At 44.3% G+C, this 23378-nt stretch overlaps 1 protein-coding gene across 2 annotated transcripts in view; it reads left to right on the top strand.

Moving 5' to 3' along the window:
• Positions 1 to 23378, top strand: part of HMGCLL1 (3-hydroxy-3-methylglutaryl-CoA lyase like 1) — a 285021-nt gene that overhangs the window by 205847 nt on the left and 55796 nt on the right. For both annotated transcript variants that reach the window (XM_073673142.1, XM_073673141.1), the window contains one exon: positions 9925 to 10113. In XM_073673142.1, coding sequence (XP_073529243.1) covers positions 9925 to 10113 — 189 coding nt within the window. The remainder of the gene's footprint in view (positions 1 to 9924; positions 10114 to 23378) is intronic.

Genomic DNA, 23378 nt, shown 5'->3' with positions numbered 1-23378 from the left:
AGGAGAGGTTCACCTCTGCTCCCATCCTTATGCAGCCTGATGTTACTAGGCCGTTTTTGGTTGAGGTTGATGCTTCCTCTGTGGGGGTTGGCGCAGTATTGTCTCAGGATAACAGGGATGGATTACATCCCTGTGCCTTTTTTTCAAAAAAATTTTCGGAGACTGAACTGAATTACGATATTGGTAATCGGGAATTATTGGCTATTAAACTCGCATTTGAACACTGGCGCCACTTCTTGGAAGGTGCGGAATTTCCCGTTCAGGTTCTTACGGATCATAAAAATCTGATATATCTTGATGCTGCCAAGCGCCTGAATGCCCGTCAGGCTAGGTGGGCACTGTTTTTCTCACGGTTTAATTTCTCCGTTACTTACATCCCTGGTACTAAGAATGTTAAGGCGGATGCCTTGTCTCGCAGTTTTTCTCCCATAGTCGGTGGTGAGAAAGAGGAAAACATTTTACAAGAAGGTGTTGTGATAGCTGCTTTAGACTCCGTTTTGGAAGATGAGATTCTTAAAGCTCAGGAGAATGCCCCATCTAACACTCCTCATGGGAGGTTGTTTGTGCTTGGGACCTTTAGGAGAGATTTGTTTGTTGAGTGTCACGAATCTCGGTTGGCAGGTCATCCCGGAATCTCTGAGACCAAGAGACTGGTGGGTCGCAGTTTTTGGTGGCCTGGATGGCAGAAGGAAGTCATTAAGTGGGTGCGCCAATGTACTATATGTGCTAGATCTAAGTCCTCACATACTCCTGCTGCGGGGTTGCTTTGTCCTTTGGAGGTCCCCAGTGCTCTTTGGACACATTTGGCTATGGACTTTATAACTGACCTTCCCCCCTCTGAGAGTTTTACTGTCATCTGGGTGGTCGTGGACCGTTTTAGCAAGATGTGTCACTTGGTTCCCTTCGTCAAACTGCCCTGCGCTAAAACTCTCGCTAAGGCCTTTGTCAAGGAAATTGTCAGACTTCATGGCGTTCCTACTGACATTGTTTCTGATAGGGGTCCTCAGTTCGTGGCTCGTTTTTGGCGTGCCTTTTGTGACAGGTTGGGAATTCATTTGTCGTTTTCGTCCGGATATCATCCTGAATCTAATGGCCAGACAGAAAGGAAAAACCAGGATGTTGAGCAGTTCTTGCGTTGTTTTGTGGCAGACAATCAAGAGGGGTGGTCTGAGTTTCTGCCACTTGCCGAATTTGCTCTGAACAATCATACATCTTCTTCTGCTGGTTGTTCGCCTTTTTTTTGTTGTTCTGGGAGACATCCGTCGTTTGGGTCGTTCTCCAAGTTGGGATCTGCCGTGCCTGAGGAGGAGAATTTTTCCGGTGATTTGGAAAGAGTTTGGACGGATGTGCGTGGTAATCTTCAGGAGGCCAACAGAAAATCTAAAGACTACTTTGATAGGAAACGACAGGAGGTTTTGTTCGCTGTTGGTGACATGGTTTGGTTGTCCTCTAGGAATCTGCGGTTGAGGATTCCTTCTAAGAAATTGGGTCCCAAGTTTGTAGGGCCCTTTAAGGTGCTTCAGGTTGTCAACCAATCTGCTGTTAGGTTGGAGGTTCCTACCTCCTGGAGAATTAATCCGGTCTTTCATGTCTCTCTGTTAAAAAAAGCTGTTGTGTCGGATGGTGACGCCTCTGCCTCTGTTCCTCCGGTGGTGGAGGACGGGGAATATGAAATTTCTCGCATCCTTGACTCTAGACGGTATAGAGGTAGTTTGCAGTATCTTGTGGCCTGGAAAGGTTTCGGACCCGAGGATAACTCTTGGGTGAGGTCAGATGATGTTTCCGCGTCCAGACTTATCAGAGCGTTTCACAGGAGATTTCCTGATAAGCCTGGTCCTAGGGGATCCGGAGGATCCTCTTAGAAGGGGGGGTACTGTTAGAACCTTGCTGTTAGGTTTTTTTTCCTTTGCTGGTCACATGACCTTGTTGGCCTATTTAATCCTGCTCCGCCCTTCTGGCTTTGCTGGACTTCATTGTATATCTACTTTCTAGCTAGCCTGTGCTCTGTATCTAACTCTGTTAGTCTGCTTGGTCTACGGACCTCTATGTTCTATCTATTTTGTTTGTTCGTCTGTCTGCTACTATTTCTGTTAGGAGGTGTCCCATATTCCTCCCAGTCCTTAGTACTTGTAGGGATTCCCTCCCCACATCTATAGGTCTCCGTACAGACTAGCTTAGGACTTTAGCAGGTCTGATCGCAGGATCAGGTTCCCTGTTACATCGTAGGGATTCAGCTGAGTCCTATAGTAGGGACAGATCTCCTCTCTTTCCTTAGCTTTGGTAGCAGAACATAACAACGACGAAACACGGAGGCTTGAAGTGCAGTTTCAAAAGCTTTACTCACAGTTCTTTACCAGGTCGCCCGTGCACAGTAGGACCACCCGAGTCGTGCTGCGTCCACCCGGTCAGGGACTCGGCCAACTCCCAGGCAGTTCCAGAGCGTGGTCCTGAGCTCCCCTCTCTTCCTTCCTACTGGCCGTCCCCACCAGGGATCCACCTTTGTCCAGCTCCCTCGGGCCTTCTGGTGGTGAAACCTTTCCCGGCTTCCCTGACCCTATACGTGGTATGCCTTCCTGGTGGATATGGCGAGGGGTCGCGCCAAAACTTGTCCACGACCTCTGGTTCCTGGCTAAGGATAATTGGCCTCCACCAGTTTGGGATCCGGTACCCTGCTCTGCCAACCATTCACCCGTTTCCGTTCTCTCGTGGGATCTCAGGGTTCCCTCTATGCTTTCGTCTCTGGGCCTTTCCTTGCGTCTCTCTTCTTCCTCCTTTTTCCTTCTCTCTCTCTCTCTCTGCTTCAGGCCTGGCTCTGGAGCTGGGCCCAGACGGAGCCACAGCTCCCTGTCAGCCCTCTCTGGCTGAGCTCCTCTCTGCACAGAGCAGACCCAAAAGACCCTGTCCTAAGATGGTGCCCACCTTATATACTCCCTCTGACACCCGAGCCCAGGTGACGAGCAACCAATGGGCTCCTACCTCTGCCCAGAGTCCCTCCCCTCTCTGCTCCTACACCACTAGGATGTTCCTCCCCCCTCCCCACTCCAGCCAGGGACAGAAGCTGTCGTACCTGCACATCTATCTGGTGGGAGTACCGTTGATCTGTCCCCCGGAAATGGGGTGAGTGTGGTGCATGCAGCTATCTGAGCCCAGTTCCACACTCCATCCTTACCCGGGAGTGGAATACCACACCTCTGGTCTGAGGTGCAATACCCCTGTAGCAGCCGAGTCCTCGGGGTGCTACATTCCCCCCTGGTAAACCACAGCACGTCCTCGGGCTGGAATAGAGTAAAAGCAAATTACAACATACAAAATTTTTAAAGTGCGCTCATATATAAGTTATTAACTTATGAACTCATCCCTTTATGGGAGGTACTTTTCTCTTTTAACTTTACAGGTATAAAACATTACGAAAACATTATCAGACAATACCATTAACTCTTTTAGCATACTATACGTTATAAAATATTACAAGTAACTTTTTACATTATCATTTTAGCAGTATAAACTTTCAATATATAACCTTTTCATATAAAACACATTCTTTATCTTCTGGCCACTGTGCAACTTGTGACCAGGTAAAGTGCAACAGTCACTAATTCTGTAGTAGGAAAACAGTTCTTCTATAAAACCAATAGGGGGCGCCTTAGGAAGCGCAACTATTTACAGGGTATGGCCGCTCTCAGTCCTCGGCCAGTGGGAATAGGGGAATGGCTGCTCACAGTCCTCAGCCTGGTAATGGATAGGGGCACACAGGAAACAGTTCTTTAACAGTCCCACACTAGTCCCAACGGGGACCACACTTCACTCAGCAACAACTTCAGCAACAGTTCTCATACCCTGACGGGTAACTATATACAGTACTTTGTTTATGCTACTTCCTTCAGTAGCGGTATCCTCTCCTTGTCTCCTCCTGAGGGTAGTCTTCAGACCCGTCCGGGTCCTCTTGGCTTTCCTCATATTGTATCTCCTCCTCAGTCAGCCGGTGTACGTGAAGGGCGTACGGTCCTTTAGCACACTGATGCCGGGTGAAGGTGACCTCATCACCCGGGTAGAGGTCACGTCCGCTATGTCCCTCCGGCAGGTGGCTCTCGACATCCCTGTGGGTGACAAAGACGTCGCCGGGGGTTCGGTGATCCCGGATAAAGCCCCAGCCATGCTCCAGCTGGAACTTTATTACGGTCCCGGTGGCGCGGGGACCGTTGGCCGCACGGGGGTTTCGTCGGGCTCGGCGTTTCTGCTCCGCGCTCCGGACATGCAGCTGTTCTTCGCGGATCTGCCTCTCTTGTCGTTCTCTCCCGAAGACCTCTAGCTGCTGACGGCAGCACTCCTCACGCCGGGCTGCGTCCGCCCGGGTCTCCTGGGTAAACCCCATTAGGTTCTCACCGGTGGGATCCCATGCAAACTGGGCTTCCTCCAACGGGAGCGGGACAATTTTGGCGGGCGCCGGAGCCGGGATTAGAGGCTCACACAGGGGCCATTCCCTCCGGAGTCGGGGATTGATGTACTCCGGTGGCCAAACGAAGGGCAGCCCGTCCGGGCTGGTATGTTGTGCAAACAGATCTGCGCCCAGGGGTGGCACGGTGGAGGTAGAGGGCGCTGTAGGGGCAGCGGCGCCCGGGGGTGCTCGGCCTTGTGTCCAGGCCGTAGGCATCCTGTCTGGATTCAAGTATGGCGCCTTCCGGGAGGAGGGCGCTGTGGGGGCCGCGGCGCCTGGAGGTACTCGGCCTTGCGACCAGGCCGATGGCACTGTGGAGGTAGAGGACGCCGTGGAGACCGCGGCGCCCGGAGGCACTCGGCCTTGCGACCAGGCCGGGGGCACCTCCTGTTTTGCCGCGCTCAGGGTCAAGGGGCGTGGCGCGGAAGGGGGCGTGACCGCGGCTCCGGCCGCTTGAGGCCTAGTTGGGAGCAGTGGCGGTGCGGCAACGGGCGCGATGAGGGTGACTTCGGGCTCTGCGACGGGGAGCTGGGGCAGGCTTACGGCTACTGGGCTCGGGGTGATGACGTCCCCATTACCTGCTTCCATCCCTGCGGCTCCCTCCGCGGCGTCGTCTCCGGCCTTCGTCCCTCCTGCACCATCCTCAGGGGCAGATATGCTCCACGTTGCGGGTGGCGTCCTCTGCTGGCGGGTTCCAGCCTGCTGGGCCATCTCCCTCCCCCATTCGGCCAGTGCTTCCTGCTGTACTCGGGCCATCTTCCGGGCCAAGGCCTCCAGCGCGGTCTGTGCACGCTCCCGATCTCTGGGGAGCTGTGCCAGGATCTCCACCAGGCCTTCTGGGGTGGCGGCCTGCAGCAGGCCCCGGACCACGGGGTCGGTACCGCTTGTCTCTTCCTCCATCCCCGGGTGCGATCTGTCCAGACTTCTCCAGGCTGCACCCATCTTCTCCGTTTTGTTCTCTATCCGCCCCCCTTGGGAGTGGTCCCGGGGCAACTTAGTGACAGTCAGTTTCAGGGGCAGACCCCCCACTTTGATGGACATTTCCATGGTGGTAGTCTCGGCTGGTGGGGGCGGTCTCCGCTTTTGGCACCCTTCTGGGACCGCGCCCACGATGGGAGGTGGTCTCTTGCCACTCTCTGGCACGCCCACAATGGCGTCCGCTCTGCCAGGGCGGGAAACTGTCCAAGATGGCAGGAATCGTCCACTGATGGCGGGAAACTTTATGGATGGCGGGCAAAGGCTGCAGATGGCGGGCAAACGGCGGGAAACGACTCCGGACGGCGTCCGATGGCGGGAACCCTCTGGAATTGGCGGGAGACTTCTTTTTGAGGTAAATGTGAACTTTTCTTCAGGCACGCAGTACCCGGTGGTTGCGGGCACGTAATCCTGCCGACTACGCCAAAGTTGACGCGCCCCCTGGGCCAGTGCTGTAGTGCGGCGCGCGTGCGCGCGGGGAATACCCGGAGCCGGATCAGATAGGGGTAGTAGTCCTCGTGGCGGTGACCCGGTCCGTGCCCAGGGTGTCAAACTAAGTGGCGTTATTGATATGATGGTATTAGTGTCCGACTACGCCACCCGTTGAATGCGGCTATGAAGCCGCTGCTGCAGGGCAGTCCGCTGAGGCCGGTGGTACGGATGTGCAGCGTGGATGGTATAACCCCCAACGGGAGGGGTATGGCCTCAGGGCAGCTATGTTAGAGATGACAATGGGAGTGATGGTGCGGGTGTCCCAGTACTGATGGTGCAGGTGCGACGACGAAACACGGAGGCTTGAAGTGCAGTTTCAAAAGCTTTACTCACAGTTCTTTACCAGGTCGCCCGTGCACAGTAGGACCACCCGAGTCGTGCTGCGTCCACCCGGTCAGGGACTCGGCCAACTCCCAGGCAGTTCCAGAGCGTGGTCCTGAGCTCCCCTCTCTTCCTTCCTACTGGCCGTCCCCACCAGGGATCCACCTTTGTCCAGCTCCCTCGGGCCTTCTGGTGGTGAAACCTTTCCCGGCTTCCCTGACCCTATACGTGGTATGCCTTCCTGGTGGATATGGCGAGGGGTCGCGCCAAAACTTGTCCACGACCTCCGGTTCCTGGCTAAGGATAATTGGCCTCCACCAGTTTGGGATCCGGTACCCTGCTCTGCCAACCCTTCACCCGTTTCCGTTCTCTCATGGGATCTCAGGGTTCCCTCTATGCTTTCGTCTCTGGGCCTTTCCTTGTGTCTCTCTTCTTCCTCCTTTTACCTTCTCTCTCTCTCTCTGCTTCAGGCCTGGCTCTGGAGCTGGGCCCAGACGGAGCCACAGCTCCCTGTCAGCCCTCTCTGGCTGAGCTCCTCTCTGCACAGAGCAGACCCAAAAGACCCTGTCCTAAGATGGTGCCCACCTTATATACTCCCTCTGACACCCGAGCCCAGGTGACGAGCAACCAATGGGCTCCTACCTCTGCCAAGAGTCCCTCCCCTCTCTGCTCCTACACCACTAGGATGTTCCTCCCCCCTCCCCACTCCAGCCAGGGACAGAAGCTGTCGTACCTGCACATCTATCTGGTGGGAGTACCGTTGATCTGTCCCCCGGAAATGGGGTGAGTGTGGTGCATGCAGCTATCTGAGCCCAGTTCCACACTCCATCCTTACCCGGGAGTGGAATACCACACCTCTGGTCTGAGGTGCAATACCCCTGTAGCAGCCGAGTCCTCGGGGTGCTACAAAAGCGCTATCTCACTGTTTGCATCATTTTGGAGTGCCGAAGTCACTTTCATTCAATTACGGGACAGGATCCTATTCGGGCACCCATTCTCAGAAGTGCCATGTTTATCATATAACAATCAGTGGGAGCTAGCACAGTCAGTACAAAATGTGGGTTGGCCAAGTAGCGCCATTTTATGCTCTTACAGAGTAGGGATATGAGGTCACAGCGCACAGTTCATTCCACATAGGGACAAAGAAAGAACATTGAAAATGGGAACAGCAGTCATTCTCTGAGTAATAATAAAATTCTTCAAATGAGATAGGGATTTGTTAATGAAATGCAATAGCGCTGCTGCCTTAAGTAATGTGCTAATGAGTTAGCAAAAGAGCTGCAATCCTAAAGCACTATGTGCCCGAGTGCTAAGAAACAAAATGCTAATAAAGAATGCAAGGATGCCCTGCAATGCTACTCATATATAAAAATGTTAGACAAGTGGTCCTACCTGTCACCCGAAATAGCTGTGCACAGGAAAAAATGATGAGCCTTCCAAACTCTGCAGTAAATGCTCCAGACAGCGGGGGAGTGCAACACAGTGCTTGACACGGCCTGTCAGTGCACTATCCACCTGGATAGCTGCTCAGGACTGTGAGCATGCAGACGATACTGCTGTGCATAGGAATAGCATTCAGGGTGCTGGCAGGAGATCTGGATCTGTGGCTGCTGGATGATGTGTGGATGTCCAGGGCCGATGAAGCAGGATCTGCTGTGTGCCAGTCAGGCTGATGTGGCGGTACAGTTCAGATTCTTGCTGTGTGCCTGTCAGGCTGGTGTATAGGTAGAGACCAGGCAGTCAGCAGGGAGTCCAGAATGGAGTGTCTGCAATATTCCTGTAATAGCTGAATAGTAGGTGTGTAGTTCAAGGCAGATGAAGACAGGGGGTGCCACCCAGTGTCTGACCAGGAATCTGCCCAAGGAGATGAAGGTATCCACCTAAAGCCAGTGAGGTGTGCCAGCCCGTCACACCTGTGTGGCAAATGAGAACAAGGATGTGTGCGCTCTGTATCAGTGTGACGTCACACAGACTGTGGGCTTGCTCTGAAAGGAGGTTCACCCAGCGTTAATCAAAGATGTTTCTGAGGCTACGGCCTCCTTCATCAGGGATTGCAGATACCATAAGCGTCCTTGTATTTGTAGGTCTACACTCCTTCTGATTAGTCAGGGGCTCAAATAGGGTATTATAGAAAAGCAAAAAGCTCTGTCTCACTATTAAGACCGTGGGGTTTTAAAGAATTCATTCTAAAAATCCATTTTGTTTCTGCTTTTGACATGGATTTTAACACTTTCAATGCCCCCCAAAAATTGTGCCTGTCAGTTTTCCACTATGTGCCTGTTTATAGGTCAATGATAGTTGGTGGCCAGTATATTTTTGAGATAGGGATTTGCCTTACCTGTATTACTGTGATTGTAAATTCATTAATCTGTGATCTTCTGCGGTAACAGCGCCTTAATTACAGCCTTATTTATCTTCATACTCTGCAGTTCAAAACAAGGAAGGCAGTTTAATATCATGTGCCCTTATTTTGCTGGTAAACAAACAAAGACTGATTTCTTCACCTCATGTATCATTTTAATCAATGCAACAGCCCTAACAGGACAATGCCTATAGTTTACTTAGCAAAATCCTGCTGACAGGTTCCCTTTAATTAATAGGTCTTGGAATAATAAGTTTCACAGTTTGATGTGTTAAAAAATGTTCCCATGCTTAGATATTCTTATAAATGTTCCCCTGCTATGTACAGTGTAATGGCTGTGTCTGATCATGCAAAGTTGCTCCAGTTCATGGTCAGCACATACCACAGCTCCAAGTCATGGGAGAAGCATGAGTCACTTATGATAAATTAGCATGAATGCACATCAGGGGCTTGTAGTTGCTGCTTTCTGAGGTAACACATTTCCCTGTCTGTTTTAAGACATGAGTGTTTTTTCCATATCACCATTCCTGTGAGCTTCTTATAAATCAAGTCAGTGACATATCAGCTCAGCTGCCATGGAACTCCTGTGTCACTAATTTGATTTATGAAGAGCTCAGAGGACTAGAGACATGGCGCAGAAACACTCACTCCTGTGTTACCTCAGGCAAGGAAATGTGTTACCTCACCAGCTATGAGCCTCTGCTGTTTCATCTGTATACTCACCTATCATAATTAACATATGCCGGCCAGGAGCTGTGGTATGAACCATGAGCTGAATCAGCACTGCATGGTCGGACACAACAAATAATAGTAAATAGCAGGGGTACATTTATGAAATTATCTCAGCACAGGAACATTTTTTATGACATCCAATTTTGGAATTTATTGATATTATTACTGTTATTATTGTTATTATATTTATTGCTACAAGATCTATTGATTAAAATGTATTTTGTTTATGGGAAAACCCCTTTACATATGGTGTTATTTTCTCATAGACTTCTTTAAAGAAAAAAAAATTGTGTAATAAAATCCACGGAACTCGCTCTAACCATTTTTTGCACCTTACCAAACCCCGCATGTGTTGATGAGAAATGTAGTTTGCAAAATAATTGGATAACCACATATTGGGAACACTGTTTTAAAGATTACAGTATTATTGGTCATTTTCCATAGAGTTCTCTATTGGAAAAGTTAAAAACAAACACAAAAATTAAATTCAAGATTTCTGGAAAAAAAAATCTGAATTCATGAAATTCATGAAATTTTTACAAGTCAAAAATAATACTGTCAAAAATCTTAAATATACAACATAATCTATTGTTTGTTTTTTACTCAGGTGTCTAAAAGGCTGTACAGTATGGGTTGTTATGAGATCTCACTTGGTGACACTATTGGAGTTGGAACACCAGGCAGTATCAGAAAAATGCTAGAAGCTGTAATGAAAGAGATTCCCATCCATGCTCTAGCTGTTCACTGCCATGACACTTATGGGCAAGCTTTGGCCAATATTCTTACAGCAATGCAGGTATATCAACTACTTTTTCTATAATTGGAAAACTGAATATATATCAATAGATCCCAATGCCAGAGATAGGTTTATAGAAAATTAATATCTTTATAATTGTGTTAACTGCAGAAACTTTATCCTAAGCTTTATTTAGGAACTGAGCCCCTTGTATCCAATACAACTTTTGATCCCACATTGTGATATGGCCATGGTCCAGAGTCAATCAAATATGGTGAAAAACCTGGTAACAATTGATGAATTTTGCATCAGTTGTGTTCCCTTGAGTTGCATTAAAGGGGTATTCCCATCTCCAAGATCCTATTCCAATATGTAGTAGGTGTAATAATAATAATATTAGCAAATACCTCCAATTAGAAATGTAGTATAGTATTTTTGATTCGCTATGTCTCTTTCCTCATATGCAGGCATTGCAGGACCTTAGGTATCCATGGTTACGTCCACTGATAAAGTGACAGTTAGTTAACTAGTTGCTAGTGGTCATATGATATGATTCCCCAGGTCAGTACGAGTATGCAGATACTGAACATTTATAGTTTATGTTTTATTTAAGTGGTGAATAAAATTTACAAAATTTGTATGAAAAAAAGTTTTTGTGTCTGTTGCCATTTTCCGATAACCGTAGCATTTCCATTTTTATGGATCAGGAGCTGTGTGGTGCCTTATTTTTTGTGCCATGAACTGTTGTTTTTATTGATACCATTTTGTTATAGATACACTGTTTTTTTGATCGCCTCTTATTGCATTTTATTGCAATGTTGCAGCAGTCAAAAAATTTAACTCTGGCATTTCTATTTTTTTTCTCGTTATGCTGTTTACCAATCTGATTAATTTATGTTATATTTTAATAGATTTGACATTTCTGAATGCAGCAATACCACATATGTATATATTTTTTAATTATTTTATTTTTAATGAGGCAAATGGGTGATTTGAACATTTTTTTAAATTTTTTTTCATATTTTTTCAAAACTTTTTTTCCACTTATTACTTTAATTTAATAGTCCCCTTAGGAGAATTGTTGCCGCGATCGTCCGATCACCTGTGCTTTTGCACTGCTATGTATAACAGAAAACATGATCTCCTATAAACGCTGGCCACGAGCAGGCGTTCACAGGAGTACCGTAATGACAGGCATGGGGGTCTTCTGCAGACCCCTGGCTGTCATAACAACCCGTCGACAACCCGCGATCACGTGATGGGGAGCAGATTAAATTTCCATGTTAAATCCCGCTGCTAGAGATTGACAACGAGATTTAACTGGTTAACAGTCACGGGTGGAGCTCCAATCCATCTGAAGCTGTTAAAGGCACATGACAGCTGATTAAATCAGCTAAATTGGGACGGTACCTATACTGCCTATATTAAAAACCTTACTGTATATCAAAGTTGAAGTAATGCATATAAAAGGGTAGACAAATAGGACCGGGTCCCAACTCCAGACCACCTAGGCCCGTGGTAAGCTACATATATACTAATCAGCTCAACAAAGGGGATGCCACACCCTTAAATTGCACAGAATGCAAACAAGACAAAAAACCAAGCAATGTGAACTGAGGTCTAAGATGGTAGACATGCAAGAAATAGGAGCATGTTCACACTAGCAAAAAGAAGCAAAACCTACAAAAGACAAAAATATATCTCATACCCTACCATCATTATATATAAATGTAAAGCAAAGTTGCATAATAAATATAGGGTACTTAGTGAACTATTTTTGATCAAAAAAAGTATACAAGCCGTCCCACCAGCGGCAAGGTGACCCTAAATTGGGACGGTACCTATACTGCCTATATTAAAAACCTTACTGTATATCAAAGTTGAAGTAATGCATATAAAAGGGTAGACAAATAGGACCGGGTCCCAACTCCAGACCACCTAGGCCCGTGGTAAGCTACATATATACTAATCAGCTCAACAAAGGGGATGCCATCTTAGACCTCAGTTCACATTGCTTGGTTTTTTGTCTTGTTTGCATTCTGTGCAATTTAAGGGTGTGGCATCCCCTTTGTTGAGCTGATTAGTATATATGTAGCTTACCACGGGCCTAGGTGGTCTGGAGTTGGGACCCGGTCCTATTTGTCTACCCTTTTATATGCATTACTTCAACTTTGATATACAGTAAGGTTTTTAATATAGGCAGTATAGGTACCGTCCCAATTTAGGGTCACCTTGCCGCTGGTGGGACGGCTTGTATACTTTTTTTGATCAAAAATAGTTCACTAAGTACCATATATTTATTATGCAACTTTGCTTTACATTTATATATAATGATGGTAGGGTATGAGATATATTTTTGTCTTTTGTAGGTTTTGCTTCTTTTTGCTAGTGTGAACATGCTCCTATTTCTTGCATGTCTACCATCTTAGACCTCAGTTCACATTGCTTGGTTTTTTTTTTTTTTTTTATATAGGAGATTACAGTAGAGTTATAGATAGTGACTCACAGCTGACGTTCTTTCTGATGGAATTCTTCAGTTTTTACATCTGGTCTTGAACTCCATGAAAACGCCTCCAACCTAATACCTTCTGCAAAGTTTATGACAAAGACACATTTGACTTCTCACATTTCCAGCACAGTTCTCATCTATTACAAACCTGCACAAACTCCTCATGCTGCTGTCACCCCAGTGTTGAGCCACTGCTGCTTCATGTGTCCCTAAGACTGAACCTGCTGTGTGGCACAAAATCATTGCTCATCTTAATAATGCCCAACACTGCACCTTTTACAAAGTAAAGTGCCTCCTTTATGCCCTCTAAATGGCAAAATTGTCACTTAGAGAATATTGATGCTCTGCACAAGTTTCCTAGAAAACAGCGCACACATTTTGCTCCTTAAAAAGTAATAGTGCCCCATGAGCACCTTTGATGGTCACAATACCCAGAGTACCCGTATAAAAATTATACTTAAGAGTCCACTTAACATTTAATAATGTCAATAACCCCACTTACTGCTCTCCTATACACAATATGATGAACTTATAGCTCCACTATACACAGTATGTTGGGCCCACAGCTCCCCTATACAGTCATGGCCAAAAGTATTGAGAATGAGACAAATAGTAATTTTTCCAAAGTTTACTGCTTCATTTTTTGTAATGGCAATTTGCATATACTCCTGAATGTCAAAGAGTGATCAGCTTAACAGCAATTACTGTACTTGCAAAGTCAATATTTGCCCAGAAAATGAACTTTAACCCCCAAAACACATTTCAACATCATTGCAGTCCTGCCTTAAAAGGAGCAGCTAACATCGTTTTAGTGATTGATCCATTAACACAGGTGTGGGTGTTGATGAGGACAGGGCTGGCGATCAATCAGTCATGATTAAGTAAGAATGACATCACTGGACACTTTAAAAGGAGGCTGGTTCTTGGTATCATTGTTTCTCTTCAGTTAACCATGGTTATCTCTAAAGAAACACGTGCAGCCATCATTGCACTGCACAAAAATGGCCTAACAGGGAAGAGTATCGCAGCTACAAAGATTGCACCTCAGTCAACAATCTATCGCATCATCAAGAACTTCAAGGAGAGAGCTTCCATTGTTGTCAAAAAGGCTCCAGGGCGCCCAAAAAAGACCAGCAAGCGCCTGGACCGTATCTTAAAACTGTTTCAGCTGCGAGATCGGACTACCAGCAGTGCTGAGCTTGCTCAGGAATGGCAGCAGGCTGGTGTGAGTGCTTCTGCACGCACTGTGAGTTGGAGACTCTTTGAGCAAGGGCTGGTTTCAAGGAGGGCAGCAAAGAAGCCACTTATCTCCAGAAAAAACATCAGGGACCGACTGATATTCTGCAAAAGGTACAGGGAGTGGACTGCTGAGGACTCAGGCAAAGTCATTTTCTCTGATGAATCCCCTTTTCGATTGTTTGGGACATCTGGAAAACAGCTTATTCGGAGAAGAAGAGGTGAGCGCTACCACCAGTCTTGTCTCATGCCAACTGTAAAGCATGCTGAAACCATTCATGTGTGGGGTTGCTTCTCAGCCAAGGGAATTGGCTCACTCACAGTCTTGCCTAAAAGCACAGCCATGAATAAAGAATGGTACCAGAATGTCCTCCAAGAGCAACTTCTCCCAACCGTCCAAGAGCAATTTGGCGCCCAACAATGCCTTTTCCAGCATGATGGAGCACCTTGCCATAAAGCAAAGGTGATAACTAAATGGCTCATGGAACAAAACATAGAGATTTTGGGTCCATGGCCTGGAAACTCCCCAGATCTTAATCCCATTGAGAACTTGTGGTCAATCATCAAGAGACGGGTGGACAAACAAAAACCAACAAATTCTGGCAAAATGCAAGCATTGATTATGCAAGAATGGACTGCTATCAGTCAGGATTTGGTACAAAAGTTGATTGAGAACATGCCAGGGAGAATTACAGAGGTCTTGAAGAAGAAGGGGCAACACTGCAAATATTGACTTGCTGCATTAACTCAATCTAACTGTCAATATAACCTATTGGTACTCATAATATGATTGCAATTATATTTCTGTATGTGATATAAACATCAGACAAACACTAATTAAAACCAGAAGCCAGCAGATCATGTGAAAATATAATTTTGGTGTCATTCTCAAAACTTTTGGCCATGACTGTACAGTGTATAATCCCCACAGCTCCCCTATACACAGTATGATCCCACATCTACTCTTGTGAGGTAGCCCCACAGTAGAACCCACTTTTTATGAGGGCCTCCACACAAGCACCCACACCTTATGAGGGCCCCCACACTTTAATGCATCCATACTGTATTAGTAACAGTAACCCACACACTGTATGAAGGCCCCCATATCTTTCATTGCATCATTTTGCTGTTCTGTAGGCCACAAACTTAAAGTCACCCGTGATCTTCAGAATAGAGTGCTGTACCGCAGAGCTTTACTCCTGAGTACGCCGATACAGATAAGAGTGGTGGTCACTCCTGGTGGGCCCTTTGCTGCCCCCTCCCCCCTCCACTAGGTATTCTACTGGTTCACACTATATCCACCTTCTGGACCCGTCTCTGCATTTTAATCTGTATGCTTAGACCGCTTTTACAGTTTTTTTTTTTAATTTTCCTTATGGGCAGAATAACTACGGTAGCAAATTTAGTTAAATTATTGTGCTTATTATTTATTTTGCTATATGAAAAAAAAAGGAATCAGTAAAGAAGCAAGGTGTGTATGTGTATATAATATTTATATTGTCAGTCTTTAAAGTGAACCTGTTAGAGTGTCTATGAACAACATGTATCAGACAATGGCTATATTATCTCATGGAACGCTGTAGCATTTCAGAGAAGAACATACTTTAAAAGCCACCAGGAACTGATACCGCGCTGTAGGCTAGTCAGACAGTTGTATCCCAGACGGCTTCTCCCTACCTGCTGCCCTGGATTGACAAGTCCCTGACTATGTGCCTGTATAGACCTGTGACTTACTGGCAACGGGTTGGGAGAAGCCGCTGGGGACCCACCTTTCTGACTAATCTACAGTGTGGTGCTTGTCTGGCTTCTAAAGTATGTTTTTCTATAAAATGCAGCTGTGCCTCAGAGTCAGAGTCAGACAAACCTGGCTGACATCATACAGGAAATTTTTGCCCATGGATTGAGCAGTATTTTATTATTTTTTATTATACATTGCTTATATAGCGCTATCATATTCTGCAGCGCTTTACGGACATTATCTTTGCTGTCCCCAATGGGTCTCACAATCTAAGATCCCTATCAGTATGTCTTTGGAGTGTGGGAGGAAACCCTCAAAAACATGGGGAGAACATACAAACTCCTTGCAGATGTTGTCCTTGGAGGGATTTGAACCCAGGACACTGCAAAGCAACCGTGATAAACACTGAGCCATCATGTTGAGCATTATGTATCAGCTGATTGGTTAATTTTAACTTAATCAGGTTCAGTCCTTTGGGTTGTTAACAATCATTTAAATGATTTCAAAAACATGTTTTTTTAATGTCAGCGTCTATGTGGTTAATTAATGTTACATCCATTGGAAAATAGAAAATTATAAAACAAATAAAAATGTGGTTGTATATTTTAATACAATATTATTTACATCCAAAATGATAATCTAGGCTGATATAGCATTGAGCATGTGAAATTCAACAAAATTTACAGGTGTTTAAAAAATTATAGGAAGGTTAGACATGTATATGAAAAGTTGCAAAACTTGTGCTGTAGTTCTTGTTTGTAGTTGCTAGAGGGCAATGTTGTACCTTGAAAAACATTGCTTATAATCCTTATAAGGCATCACTAAAAAAACATGATTACATTTATGTGCTAACATTTGAGAAAGCATTAATTTTATACTTCATTCCCATCTGCTCCCTAAAATTGTATGCATTTTTTCAGACTTGCATATTTCCACTAGTACTGTGCAAGATCTCAGAGGTTTATTCATGGCTGCTAATCTGTCTTTATATCTATCCATTTTTAATTCTATTTCTAAATGTATTAATATTTAAGGGGCAATCTGTTTTCAGAAAATACATAGTATTCCTTGCCAAAATTCTAAAGGTTAATTTAACCGGTTCAGGATCGCCCACTGTACATAAACGTCGGCGCTGCCTGGGCTCTGTGCAGCGCCGATGTTTAAAAACGATGGTTGGTCCCGCAGCGCTCAGGACCCCCAGGGTCCTGCAAGCGCTGCGGTTCCGGTGCAGAGCGATAGCTGTGACAGGGGACATCATCGGGACCTGATTGGATCAGGTCCCAATGATGTTAACCTTTTGCTATCTTCTATATGCCGCAATCTATAGTGATCGCGGCATATTGAAGATAGTGAGAGGAGAGGGGGTCGTCAACTTACCTCTCCGACGGCCCCCTGATATCTTCCAGGACCTGCCGTTGTTATGGCAGCTGGAGGTCACATGACCACCTCCAGATCTGCCATATATGGTGTCCTGCTAGGCTCAGCCTGCAGCTGAAGCCTGGCAGGAGACACTGACTGTGAAACAGTCAGCAAAGATGTCATGCAATGTAATACATGTCTATTACATTGCATGACATCAGTGATTAGAAAAATAAAAATTAATGTCCCATACAGGGACTGAGTAAAAATATTAAAAAAAGGTCAAAAAAATGTTTTCAAACTGTTAAAAAAAAATCACAAAATAAATAAAAATAAATAAATAAAATATTAAACCAATAAATCCGTATATTTATGCAAAAACAAAAAAAGTACACATATTTGGTATCACCGCGTCCGAAACAACCCGATCTATAAAACTGTCACACTAATTAACTCCTTCTGTGCGCACCGTAATAAAAATAAATAAAAAACTGAGCAAAAAAATATGTTTTTTCATCATATCGCCAAACAAAAAGTGGAAAAAAATTAGATCAAAAAGCAAAATGGAAATAAAAATGGTACCGCTGAAAACGTCATCTTGTTCCGCAAAATAAATGCTGCCATACAGCGCCATGAGCCGAAAAATAAAAACGTTATAGCGCTCAGAATAAAGCGATGCAAAAAAAATATTTTTTCTATAAAATTGTTTTATTATGTAAAAGCGCCAAAACATAAAAAAAATATACAGTAAGTGTAGTATCGCTGTAAACGTACTGACCCGAAGAATAACGCTGCCTTATCACTTTTACCACACGCAGAACGGCATAAAAAAGAACCTCAAAAAACAATTCCTGAATTGTTGGTTTTTGTTAATTTTACCTCCCAAAAAACGGAATAGAAAGCGATTAAAAAATGTCACGTACCCAAAAATGGTACCAATAAAAATGTCAACTCGTCCCGCAAAAAACAAGCTGTCACATGATTCTGTCAGCCGAAATATGGAAAAATTATAGCTCTCAAAATATGGCGATGCAAAAACTAGATTTTGCAAAAAAAAGCGTCTCTTAGTGTGTGACAGCTGTCAATCATAAAAGCCCGATATAAATCTGGTATCTCTGTAATCGCACCGACCCGAAGAATAAAGTAATCTCATCACTTATACCGCACGAGGAACGGCGTAAAAAATAAATAAAACCAATTCTTCACCTGCTACTGATTTGTTTATTATGTCTCCCGAGGATCGCAGTAAGGCTCTCCTCATATTTATCCTGCGCTCTGCACTGAGCACTTACACCAGAGTTTCCATGTAAATCTCTGAAATATGTGATTCAGACGGAACCCATGACGGAAGATTCCCTGTAATGAGGCAGATATAGGCCACTGTGGATGCCATCTGGCCTGTGATCCCACAGTGTCAGTTTTTTTAGGCGTGCATAAAAGTGCGGTTGGCCACAGTTTTGTGCACTTCTGAAAAAAAAGACACCGCTAAACAGAGGCCAGAGTAACTCTGCTGCCTCATTACAGTGAATGGATCCTGCAGGGGTTTCATCTGAATTACATCACTTGGAAATTTAGATGGAAACCCCGATGTAAGTGCTCAGCCTCGAGCGCCGGATAAATGTTACGGAAAATGTTCCCAATAAAAGCTTCAACTCAGTCCTCAAAAAAAGCTAGTCCCCACTCAGGTCCGTCATCTGTTAAAAATATTCCAAGTTACTGGTAGCAGAAAGGCTCTGGAAAAGCGAAATGGCCCTTGCCCCCCAAAAGAAATTCAGAAAATTTTGTGCTCCCAAATCCAAATGCCTATTCTACAATAATTTGTTCTCCAATTGTCAAATAGCGCTCCATCCCTCCCATATCTCGTCGTATGGCTAAGCGGTACAATACAGCCACATATGGGGTATTGCCATGTTTAGAAGAAATTGTGTGACGCATTTCGGCACCATTTTTACCCATTGCCCTGTGTGAAAATGTAAAATCTGAGGGTAAAACATTTTTTTGTGGTAAAAATATAATTATGTTTTTTTCACTGCCCAATGGTATAAATTTAAAAATTAAAAAATACTCACTACTTCCCTAGATGAATTCCTTGAGAGGTATAGTTTACAAAATGGGGTCACTTGTGGGGGTTTCTGCTGCTTCGGCATGTCAGCGACTCTTCAAATTTGACATGGTGTCTGCAACCTATCCCAGCCAACATAGCGCTCCTTTCTCTTCCGAACCCTGCCGTACACCAAAGCAGTGGTTTTCCCCCACATATGGGGTATCTGCGTACTCAGGAGAAATTGCACAACAAATTTCATGGTGCAATTTCTCCTGTTATCCTTATGATAATGCAAAATTGGGGAATGAAATACATTTTTTGTGGGAAAAATGTGAAAATTTTATTTTTACGGCTCAATATTATAAACTTCTGTGAAGCACCTGGGGGTGCAAGGTGCTCACCACACATCTAGATAAGTTCCCTAAGGGGTCTAGTTTCCAAAATGGTGGCACTTGTGGGGGGTTTCCACTGTTTAGGCACATTAGGGGCTCCCCAAATGCAACATGGCGTCCGCTAATTATTCAAACAAATTTTACATTCAAAAAGTCAAATGGCGCTCCTTCCCTTTCAAACCCTGCCGTGCGCCCAAACAGTGGTTTGCCTCCACATATCGGGTATTGGCGTGTTCAGGAGAAATTACACAACAAATTTCATGGTGCAATTTATCCTATTACCCTTATGATAATGCAAAATTAAGGGATGAAAAACGTTTTTGTGGGAAAATGTGAAAATTTTATTTTTACAGCTCAATACTATAAACTTCTGTTAATCACCTTGGGGTTCAAGGTGCTCACCACACATCTAGATAAGTTCCGTAAGGGGTCTAGTTTCCAAAATGGAGTCACTTGTGGGGGGTTTCCACTGTTTAGGCACATCAGGGGCTCCCCAAATGCAACATGGCATCTGCTAATTATTCAAGCAAATTTTACATTAAAAAAGTCAAATGGTGCTCCTTCCCTTTCAAACCCTGCTGTGCGCCCAAACAGTGGTTTTCCCTCACATATGGGGTATCAGCACGCTCATGAGAAATTGCACTACAAATTGAGTATTCCATTTTTTACCCTTGTGAAAATAAAAAAATTGGGTCTAAAGTAACATTTTTGTGAAAAAAAGTTAAATGTTCATTGTTTTCTTCCACATTCCAAAAATTCCTGTGAAACACCTGAAGGGTTAATAAACTTCTTGAATGTGGTTTTGAGCACCTTGAGGGGTGCAGCTTTTAGAATGGTGTCACTTTTGGGTATTTTCTGTCATAAAGGCCCCTCAAAGTCACTTTAAATAAGATGTGGTCTCTAAAAACATGTTTTTGTAAATTTTGTTTGAAAAATGAGAAATCGCTGGTCAACTTTTAACCCTTATAGCTTCCTAACAAAAAAAAATTTTGGTTACAAAATTGTGCTGATGTAAAGTAGACATGTGGGAAATGTTATTTATTAACTATTTTGTGTGACATATCTCTCTGATTTAAGGGCATGAAAATTCAAAGTTTGAAAATTTCTACATTTTCAAAATTTTCACCAAATTTCCGATTTTTTCACAAGTAAATGCAAGAGATATCGAAGAAATTTTACCACTATCATGAAGTACAATATGTCACGAAAAAACAGTCTCAGAATCAGGGGAATCCGTTGAAGCGTTCCAGAGTAATTACTTCATAAATTGACAGTGGTCAGAATTGAAAAAATTGGCCCGGTCACGATGACAAAAACAGGCTCTGGCGCGAAATGGTTAAGGAATAAAACATTCTCTAAGAGATTATTATAATGTGTCTAGAATAGTAGCTAGTTTACGAACATAACGTTACATGATAAAATTTTGGTTTTTGCAGCTATATTTAGAAGTTAAAAGGTATGGAAATCCTTTATGAATCTGTGATAAAAATCTGCATTTTTTCCTGTGGATTTATTGCAGATTATGTTGTAGACTTGCCATGGATTTCATCCTTCTCATTGCAAATCGGGACCCTTTTTATTACATTTTAACAACCCCTTTAAATACTTTGTCAGGGGTGAGTTGTGGTGCGTTGTTGCTTGACAATGAGAGGTACATGATAGCAGGAATAATGGTGAATGAGTGAGAATACATTAGAAGATGGGAAAAAAGTATATAAAGCACTAAATAACTATGGAAACAGAACTGAAAAATAAAAGCAACAAAGAGATGGCAGAAGAGGCAGCAGAAGAAATTCTGTATTTTATACATGTAATGTTATCCCAGACTATTTCCTGAAAATAAATTCAAAAACATGGGCCTGCACACCTGTTAATATAACTGTAATATGTATGTGCACGTACACACTATGACCATTAACAGAAAATACATAGCCTAGAATAAAACAATGCATAGATACTCTACAGTAAGTAAATAGTAACACATTTAAAAACATTAGTTACGTAGTTACAATTTTTTTGATCCAAAAAAGCGTAAAAGCACCTCCAAATATATTGAGTTACCAGAATAGGAAACTTCATGATTGGGTTCACCTTGTCACGGTGAGAATGCTTTTACTTGTTTTTCATAATTTTCTTTTTAACAAAGTACCCTAGATTCTTACATGTATTACTGTACAGTTTCTATGCATTTTTATTATTTTAGGTTCTAATTGTCTATTAATGACCACAGATGGAATGCGCAACAACATATTACACTTATACTAACAGATGTGCTGGCCCATGTTTTTGTCTTTGCTTCAAGCAGCACTCCAGTATTTTTTTATTACAGCCCTGGAGTGGTGCCACTAATGTAAGTTCCCTGCCCCTAGTATTATGCTAACCAGTCACCATCTTCCATTCTCGGCACTTCTCTGGTCAGTCTTTTGAAGTTCATGACTAGTGTTGAGCCACCCCCGTAGTGTTCGAGTTCGGTTCGGTTCGTCGAACACCCGTGTGTTCGCCGAACTGTTCGTCGAACTGTTCGTCGAACACCTTCGAACACCGTTAAAACCAATGGCAGGCAAACAAAAACACATAGAAACACATAGAAAACACCTTCAAAGGTGTCCAAAAGCTGACAAACTGCTCAGAAGACACAACTAACACATGGAAAAGTGACAAGTACATATAGTCATGCGAAAAGAAAAGAGGTGGAGGAGTAAAAGGAGGGGGAGACACAGATATAGGCATGTCATGCCCTTCTAAAATCCAAAAAGTGAGAAGCCGACACGGCCAGTCCTTTCCTGCCCTTGCCACCTCTGTGTCGCCGGGTTTGTGCCAGAGCCGCGGTGGACCCTGACGGCCAGCCCCCCTATCCCAATACTGGTGCCTGTCCGCCGGTGGGTCGAGGCCCCCCACGGTGGGGGGGGGGGTAACATCTGCAGAAGAAAGACCATCTTCCAGCCAAACTAAGATGTTGACTTCTTTTCGTGGACAATGTGATACGATCCCATTCTTACGGACACGCCCATCGCTGCAAATTCTAGATGAGGCACAAAAACAGCAGGTGCTTCAACGGATATCAAGTGCTCCTTCAAGTGGGCTCTCCATCACCTCAATTTCAACATCACAAATACTCCAGTCCTCAGAGGTGTCACCCCAATCGCACTTGCTTCCTCACAGCTCCCAAGTCTCCAGCTGCCCGTCTGAGTATGGGGTAACACAGATCATAGAATCATAGAATCATAGAATGGTAGAGTTGGAAGGGACCTCCTGGGTCATCTGGTCCAACCCCCTGCTCAAAGCAGGATTCACTAGATCATCTCAGACAGATGTCTGTCCAGCCTCTGTTTGAAGACGTCCATTGAAGGGGAACTCACCACCTCTCGTGGCAGCCTGTTCCACTCATTAATCACCCTAACTGTCAAAAAGTTTTTTCTAATATCTAATCTGTGTCTCCTCCCATTTAGTTTCATCCCATTGCTTCTAGTCTTTCCTTGTGCAAATGAGAATAAAGATGATCCTTCTACAATGTGACAGCCCTTGATATATTTGTAGACAGCTATTAAGTCTCCTCTCAGTCTTCTTTTTTGCAAGCTAAACATTCCCAAATCCTGCAACCGTTCCTCATAGGACATGGTTTGCAGACCAGTCACCATTCTGGTCGCTCTTCTCTGAACTTGCTCCAGTTTGTCTATGTCTTTTTTAAAATGTGGTGCCCAAAACTGTACACAGTATTCCAGATGAGGTCTGACCAAAGAGGAGTAAAGACCGATAATGACTTCACGTGATCTAGACTGTATGCTTCTGTTAATACATCCCAGAATTGTATTTGCCTTTTTTGCTGCTGCATCACACTGTTGACTCATGTTCAGTCTATGATCTATTAGTATACCTAAGTCTTTTTCACATGTACTGTTGCTTAGCTCTATTCCTCCCATTCTGTATATGCTTTTTTCATTTTTATTGCCCAGATGTAGTACTTTGCATTTTTCCCTGTTAAAAACCATTCTGTTGGTTGCTGCCCACTGCTCCAGTTTATTTAGGTCTTTTTGAATCCTCTCTCTC

This window comes from Phyllobates terribilis, unplaced genomic scaffold (assembly GCF_046119375.1).
Source record: "Phyllobates terribilis strain yellow unplaced genomic scaffold, ASM4611937v1 Scaffold_3__8_contigs__length_932513732, whole genome shotgun sequence".
NCBI classification, from domain to species: domain Eukaryota; kingdom Metazoa; phylum Chordata; class Amphibia; order Anura; family Dendrobatidae; genus Phyllobates; species Phyllobates terribilis.
This window is presented reverse-complemented; position numbering and strand designations above follow the sequence as displayed.